The following is an 8,455-nucleotide window of genomic DNA, read 5'->3' as shown; positions in this document are numbered from 1 at the left end:
TCTCTCTCTCTCTCTCTCTCTCTCTCTCTCTCTCTCTCTCTCTCTGCCTGCTGCCCATGGATCAAGATGTAGCTCTCAGCCACTGCTTCTGTGCCATGCCTGCCTGCATGCTGCCATGCTCCCTGACATGATGATAATGGTCTAACCCTCTGAAACTGTAATTGAGCCCCCAGTAACATGCTCTTTTGTAAGAGTTGCCTTAGTCATGGTGTCTCTGCACAGCAATAGAACAATGACTAGGAGACCATGGCCTTGAATTACACACTTAGGGTCTATAGCTTTTCTCTCTGTACATAATGGTTTCAAAGTAAGTTTTACAAAGTGAGTTTACTGTATACATTTTTTTTCTAGTGTGCACCACAGAAGAAAACAGTATAATGCCTATGTCATTCTGCATGCTGGAACATGTACATGCATGTACTGAAGGGTCTGTGGTTAGCACACAATCAGCTCATTTTTCTGGCTTTCATGTTTCCTTGTTTTAAACAGTTCTGGCCTGAGAAGGGGAACAGTGTCTGAACAGCCAAGTACAAGCTTGTCAGGATGGGAAACCTCTGGTAAGAAACTTCAGGGCTTCATCTCTTCAACCCCCTCTTTCCTGGTTCTCCCAGTAAATCTTGAGAAATGATACTGACTTAGCCCTCCTAATAAATATCTTGATCATACAGATTACATGTATATAGACAGTGACTGTGAAGGTGCTGCACACAATACATAAAGGTACTATAAACCCTGATGGGGCAGCAGCAACCCTAGTCCTGCTGACTTCCCTGTCCCAGATCCCTAGGCAACTTGGCATCAGATCTCTATAGACCCACAGGCTGGATCCATGTCTGCTATGCACCTCATAGAGGAAGCAGCACCCTGGGAGAAGCTTGTCTGATTCATAGATATAACTTTGGGGAGGGCATCTTTCAGATCATAGGTTCTCCTTTCTGTGAAGTGAGAACATGTATGGTCTCTCACCTTCTGTCAGGGGAACCAAGAGGCGTCAAACACTGTATTGTGGCACCCAGCATACTCTGGTTGCTGCTGTTGGTGTCTCATGCTAGATAACAAGAACAGGATGAGCCAAGGGTACCCCTCTGTGTACCCAGAGCTCAATCCTGGAAGCAGGGGTGTTGGTGTCATGGAGATACCAAACCCCACCTGCTATGAGGGTCACAGAAGTCCACACCTGCACTGTGAGTGGCTGATTCTACATGTATGTTCCAGCTCCAGCCGTTCCCATGAGGTCACTTTTGGCACTTCTATGGCTCTGCTGCCTCCAGCTTTGCAAGCCCTTCCTATCTCTGAGGTGATTCAGCTTCTCTTTCTCCAAACCTGGAGCTTTACAAGGAACAAGAAACTCATTCTTTGTTTTGACCTGGCAGCGTCTGTATTTGTGGGAGGCCTAGAGGTGCTCACCCTCTGTCAGGAGTGACTCTTGGGCAGCACTGCAGTTCGTCTGCAGAACTGGCAATACCTCTAAGCACAGACAGAAAGTGCTGGCAAGTGCTGATGCTGGTTTGGAGTTGTCAGGGGCTGCTGGGAAATATTTCATCAGCTTACTCAGGGGTAAGGAAGAAGAGAAGAACCAAGCAGACAGAGGGATGAATTAATTAAACATGGGACTTGGTCCAGAATCCCCCACCACCACCACCTAGACTGGTACACAGGGAAAGGTACACTTCGATACCCTGCAATTGTCTCAGATGTGGCTGCTCAGTTCTGATGCTGCAGCTGTCTTGGGGCCCTCTTCCTGTTGCCATCCATGTCTTGAGTCATCTAGCATTACCCCATGTGTGTAGAGCCCAGACACAGGCCAGGCCCTAAAGAAGGGGAGTTGCCTCCCAAGGGCATTGGCCCTGAGGCTTCCCATAGACTGGCTGAAATGACTTAAAAGTAAGTGCAGCCTGGGAGTCCCTACCCAGATGCTCCATTCCATCCCAGGGGACAAGCTTGTACAGAGAGAGGCCGACGGCCGCTCTGCCAGTCTCCTGATAAGTAGTGGACAGAAAGGCCGCCCAGTGGCGTGTGGGCATGGGTAGGGTCTGAGGACAAACAGTTGTTCCAATAACTCAAATATACCAGGATGACCTGGGAAGATGGCTTTGTATCACTGGGAAGTTCTGGAAGGTACTGTGTACAGACCTGTGAGGCTGGCTGGTGGCTGAAAGGCAAGAGGGTTCTGCAGAGGATTAACAATAAATGGAGCATCCTAGCAGTTGAAGGCTAAGAGTGAGGGTCAAGGCATGGAGAACAGTGTGGAGCAAGGAGAGGGAAGCAGAATGGTATGCTGCACTGTTTGTGGGTTACGTGCTTAATCTCTAAGAAAGCTTGCCCAGCCACCCAGGAATCTACTCAGTTCTCCCATCTTGTCCTTGGCTTCAGAGAATCCCAGATCGACTTTGCTGATGATCTGAGCATAATAAGAAACCAAGATGGTATTTTTGACACAATGGCTTTAGAAGCACTGGGATGCCTTCTAGATATAGCCCCATCTAAGATGGGAGATAGAAGCATTGAGGATGACTGGATGACCTTCCCCATAGTTCATGCAGTGGGAATTGGTGTTGTCCAATAACAAGTACATCATCTGCCTAAAGATACAGACATTGCAATGATACCCAGAAGGCAACCTGCGTGCAGATGTGGTCACAAGGGTACCACTGACCTATCTTCTACTCACATCTGAGCAATGAGTTCTTCTGGGAGGTCATGGCTGGCTATGCTGGCAGGTGCCTATTCCTTCAGCTGGTTGAGATTACATAGTTTAGATAGTTATATGATGATATACCAGAATACACTGTTCTCAAGTCTAGGCTGGGTCTACTGGTTATTGAGGATGGTTTCCCAGAGTGGTAACAACTGTCTTCCACCTAGTCTTCCTCTACTGTAGACATGTTAAAGTTGACTGTGTATGTAAGTTACTTAAAGTGAGCTGGCAGAGTTCCCTAGGCCTCAGCTTCTGTAATGCATAGTAATGAAAGCACTCTTCAGGCTGTGTTGAGGGTTAAGTAGGAATGGCACACACTGGTTCCCAGGAGTCTAATGCAGAGCAGGCATCCAAATGTGAGCTGCTACAACTATCACCACCACCACCACCACCACCATCACCACCACCATCACCACCACCACCACCATCACCACCACCACCACCATCACCACCACCACNGCTGTGTTGAGGGTTAAGTAGGAATGGCACACACTGGTTCCCAGGAGTCTAATGCAGAGCAGGCATCCAAATGTGAGCTGCTACAACTATCACCATCACCACCACCACCACCATCACCACCACCACCACCACCACCACCACCACCACCACCACCACCAGCATCATCAAGGCATATTTCTTCTGCCTCACTCACCACCACTGTCCCTGTCTCACTAACAACACACACTCGGAGAATCAGTCTTTGAAGAAGAGAAAGGTACTTTAAAATTATGCTGGGGCCATTTTCTAACAGGGCTACACCACTTTGCATCTGTGTACGCCTCCCAACTACATAGCCACAGGATCACTACGGAAGCAGTAAGTATGGAGTCGGTGGCTACAGAACCACAACCAAGGCCAAAGTCACAGCTGACTCAGACAAGCAGGCAATGGGTGAGTACTGGGGAGGGGTGGGGAGGAGGTGGAGAGGGTGGTGGAGCCTGAAAAGGAGGGCTGGTTTCTTAACACACTTCTTACTCATCACCAACTCTCTTACACCTGCTTTATTTCCATGCATGTGTGTATGATTGTATATGTATATGTATGGTGTCTCACACACACACACACACACACACACACACACACACACACACACACGCATTTATGAGTAAATGTTCACGAGTGTGTGCCATGAAGAAATATGGAATCAGAGGATAACTTCAATGTGGTTCTCACCTTCCTCAGTGTTTGGCACAGGGGCTTGCTGTATACCAGGCTATCTGGCCTGTGCTTCAAGGACTCTTCTCTCTTTCCCACATTTTACTGTACTGGGGTTACAGGCTTGTGCTATTGAACCTGGCTTTATGTGGGTTCTGGGGGCTAAAACTCAAGTCCTTACACTTTCACAGTTCGTGCTTTGAGGCATTACTCTAGCCCTCTATACAAGCTCCTTTCTATTATATTTAAGGTCAAAAGAGACTTTGGGGGTGGATATTTTGTGTGTGTTGAGCACTCCCGTAAGGGAAGCCTGAGTCAGAAAGCCTGCCCCCGCTGCTCAGCAAGCAGGCGATGCTTTCCCAAGTGAGTGGCTTACTTGTTGCTGTCTCGGTACTCATAGATATGACATCCTTGAGGCAGTCCAGTCTCATGGTCCAGAGTAAAAGCAAGCTTCAGCTAAACAAAGAGAAAAGAAAAACAAGTGAGTCTGGGCTCAATGGGAGGGAGAAATCAAACAAGTCAGCTCCCTCCAGTGGATGTGTTGTGGAAACCTCAACCTCTCACCATGGAAGAGTCATTATCACTGGAGCTCTGCCATCCACAGGTACTGCTACCAGGGGCATCTTATACACTGGCCATGTAATCCATACTCAGGAAGTACATTTATACCTGCCTCTGAGCTAGCAGAGGACACAGGAACACTACAGCAGTGGGGTCACCTCTGTGGAGCCTGTTGTCTGTTACAAGAGCGAACCTCTATTGTAAGGAACAGCCAGGTATATGTAGAAGTTTGAACTGAAGAGGGTTCTTGGAACCTTTATGGGAGGCAAAATGTAACTTACCATGTTTCTAGAGAAGCAAATGAGCTGACCCAGACAGAACAGGGCTGTGGGAAGGAGGGGCGATGAGCCCACAGGTGAGGGAACAGACAGTTGTCCTGGGCAGAAGTCACAGCATATACACGGGTCCTGAGCAGGAGCTACAGGAACTGAAGGATGGCCAGAAGCTGGGTCCAATAGCTACAAGGATCGCAGTGGGTGGTTCACTGCGGAAGGAAGGCCAGGCAAAATATGCATGGCACTCTTGGCTATACTGGACTCTGACCTTCGCCTTAACTACAGAGGAAGGCTCATGATCTGCTCTAAGAAAGGGGTGGATGATGTCACCACAGTTAGGTTTGGGAAGACCCTTCTAGCTGGCTACTGTGCTGTCTGCAGCAAGAGGAGAGAAATGGGAGCCTACACAGGGCTGTTCCTGAGGGAATGGGAGCTGTGACCAGAGGGCAGGTAGGCAGGATGGAGAGAAATGGACACTCGGGAGATCTAAGTGGCAGTGAGTTTCAGAAATAGAATCAACAGCTGGTGACAAAGGAGAACCAAGGTTCAAGGTTTTGATTTGAACAACCAGTTAGGTAAATAGTACACTGCTGGGAAAGAAGGGAGTTCAGAATTAGGTTAGGAGCATGCTGACTCAGAGACCCCGTTAGTGAAGATGAAAAGACAACCTGCTGAGTCCTGGTTTCTTTTGGGACTCTGGCAAGGAGTGGACACAGGTGGACACAGGGCTTCACAGGGCTCAGGCAGGTTTACTATTTATCTTGCTGGAGCCCAGGTTCAGGGAGCTTGAGCATTTCCAATGTGGAGCCAACTACAATCTCCACAAATTCCATGGGCTTTTAACTCATCAGAGAAAATTTAGCTACATTAAGTACATGAAAGGGGGATACATTATTATGGGTTTTTTTTCCTGTAGGGTTGTTAACACAGCTAATGATTTGCACTATTAGATACTGGACAATTTTTCTCTCCTTCAGAGCAAAGCACACTCTTGGGAATGATCTGTCCTCTTACTGACCCAGATGAACATTTAAACTAGAAACAAATGCTTCTTTACCACAACAAAGCCAGGGCTTCACTGGAGTCAAAGGCGAGCTTTTCTTACAGAGTATACCTTGGCTCGAACCAGGCCTCTATTTCAGTTAAATAAAAAAGAATTTAGTTCAGCTACTATGGAAATCAGTGTAGAGGCTTCTCCAAAAAGAAGAAAGAGAGAGAGAGAGAGAGAGAGAGAGAGAGAGAGAGAGAGAGAGAGAGACAGAGAGACAGAGAGACAGAGAGACAGAGAGACAGAGAGAGAAAGAGAAAGAAAGGGAAAGAAAAAAGAAAATAGTACCATCCTATGATCAGTTCTACCACCTCTGGACATCTGTCTGATGTACAAGAGTCAAGTACAAGGTCAGCACAACACAGACTCTGTACCAAAGCAGTTCTCACGGCACTTCTACAGAACCAGCCTAGATGCCCGTCAAGGGAAGAGGGATACAGAAAATGTGGTACATACACACAGTGGAGTTTTATTCAGAATAAGTTTTATTCAGAGCTGGGAGAATGCCAAGTGGTTAAAACACTTTTTCCGTAAGTATGAGGACCAGAGGTGGGTCCCCAGAACTCACACACATGCCTAGAATTCCAATCCCAGAGAGGAGAGAGAGGATCTCTAGAGCAAGCCAGCTTGGAAGACTCACCATACTAGTGAGCCCTGGGTGTGATGGGAGACTATGCCTCAAAGAGAAACGTGGAAAAGCAGCTGAGGATGATTGCCAAGCTTCCGCACACACACACCCACCAAACATGTTCCATATATGTCTAAGCACAGGAAAATGGAAAAAGGAACAAGAATAAAAATTTGTCAAATTGTCATTTGAAAATTTAACATTTGTTAAGTGAAATAAGCTGGACCTAGACTGACAAATATATTCTGTCTCACGCATGGAATCTAGATGAAAAAGAGAGAGGAGGGAAGAGGCACTTCTATTTTGGAAGGGCCAGGGGAGTGGGGACAAGACACAGTAATGGGCATGACCATCGGAGTACAAGTACACGTGTATAGAAAGGGCAACACAAATCCATTATTTGGTATAATTAATACATAAGTAGATAGGTGTGGTTGTATATGCTGTTGGTTCTAACATTTGGGATGCTGAGGCAGAAGGTCCAAAGTTCAGGGCCATCCTGGGCTACCTCCTGAGATTCTGTGTCAAAAGGAAACATCCCCAAACAAAGCAAAAGAACCCACTGTATAGCAGACAATTACAACAACATTTAATCACAACTATGACCTTTTGCCCTCACTTCTTTCTTTCTAACTGGGGCAGCATATTGATTGTGTCAACAAAAAAACCAATGAACGAACAGAAACAAAAACCTACACTCAGAAAATTTTGCATCTTCTGCCTCAATATTTTAAGCTATGAATTTGTGGCTTAGAGAAAGGTTTCACTGCCAAACAGTTTGCCTCAGAATCACTACTGCATTGGTTCTAAAAGACCAGCAATGGTGGCAAAAGTCAGGAACCATGACAGGCCCCATTGCAGTCCATGTGGGAGAGCAGGTAGTCATGGTAGGATGGCAGACAAAGCAGGTCATACATTTGATTGCATACTAAGGAAACCACAAAAAAATAGATCAACAAAAGGTTGGGAGAGAGGGGGGGTAGGGAGAGAGGTGTGAAAAAGCCCAGTGGGAGGGAGTCTCACTTTATTGGCATTTTCTAGATTCTTCCTGACAAGGTAGCTCTACTTTGATTTTGAATAAAGACTAGCATGCCCCCACTCTTGTGTTATATTTTTCTTGTTTTGCAGAGTTTTTGGCTCCTAGGTTCAGTAGAGTTGGTCTCTGTCTATCCTACTGGTCGCTGTACTGAGGACTGCTTTCCTCCTCTATAACTTGAGCGGGGGTGGGGGGGCTGGGTGGGGTGGGGTGGGGTGGGGGTGGGGATTGAGATCAGGCTGTTTCAGGGAGGCAGGAGGGCTGAGCTAATGCAGCAAACTGCATGTAAGAGTATGAGGAATTCACATGGTAAAAAAAGAAAAAGAAAAAGAAAGAAAGAAAGAAAGAAAGAAAGAAAGAAAGAAAGAAAGAAAAGAAAAGAAAAGAAAAGAAAAGAAAAGAAAAGAAAAAAGAAAAGAAAGCACAGCAGGTGTCAGAGGACAAGATGCCTGGTGGTCAGCGAGAGACTGGCTGAGCTGAAGGCAAGCCTGCAGGAGAAGGGCTTTGGGCAAGGCCATCATGGCAGACTAAAAAGATTAGGCCTGGGTCTCTCTCAGGCAGAGTTGTAGAGATGGGGGCATCCAGAGCCAGCTTAGAGAGAAGACACATCAAACCCTGTAATGGGGACTCTAGAATCTGCCTCCTCGCCCCAAAAGTAAGAAAAGGAGGGATGAAACAGGCACTATGGTCCTCAGTCAGGAAAACATTGCTAAGTGCGATCTTGAGGGGGAGGGCTTCAAGGTCAGGAAACTATGGAAACAGCAATTTGGCAACAAGTCCGATTGGTGGAGAAAGGGACAGAGGGGCACTCAGTTATTGAATATTTATGTATTTAAATACTTGTATTATCAAACATACACCAAGTGAAGAAGGTTTTCCTTTATCCTGATGACCACTTGAATTAGGTGTTATAATTTCCTTTTAATGGATGCAGAGCTTGGGGCTGATAAAGATTAAGAATTTAACTGAGTTCAGTAATGAACACCCACAGTTTTACACACAGGATTTTGAGACAGAAGGGTCAGAGTTTTTTTTGTTTTTTGTTTTTTTTTTT

General features: G+C 46.3%; 1 protein-coding gene across 2 annotated transcripts in view; it reads right to left on the bottom strand.

Moving 5' to 3' along the window:
• Positions 1-8,455, bottom strand: part of Dis3l2 (DIS3 like 3'-5' exoribonuclease 2) — a 326,249-nt gene that overhangs the window by 25,119 nt on the left and 292,675 nt on the right. For both annotated transcript variants that reach the window (XM_021198088.1, XM_021198087.1), the window contains one exon: positions 4,230-4,309. In XM_021198088.1, the coding sequence (XP_021053747.1) occupies positions 4,230-4,309 (80 nt within the window). The remainder of the gene's footprint in view (positions 1-4,229; positions 4,310-8,455) is intronic.

Source organism: Mus pahari, chromosome 5, assembly GCF_900095145.1.
Source record: "Mus pahari chromosome 5, PAHARI_EIJ_v1.1, whole genome shotgun sequence".
Lineage (NCBI taxonomy): Eukaryota > Metazoa > Chordata > Mammalia > Rodentia > Muridae > Mus > Mus pahari.
Note: the sequence above shows the minus strand (reverse complement) of the source record. Positions and strands in the feature narration are given on the sequence as shown.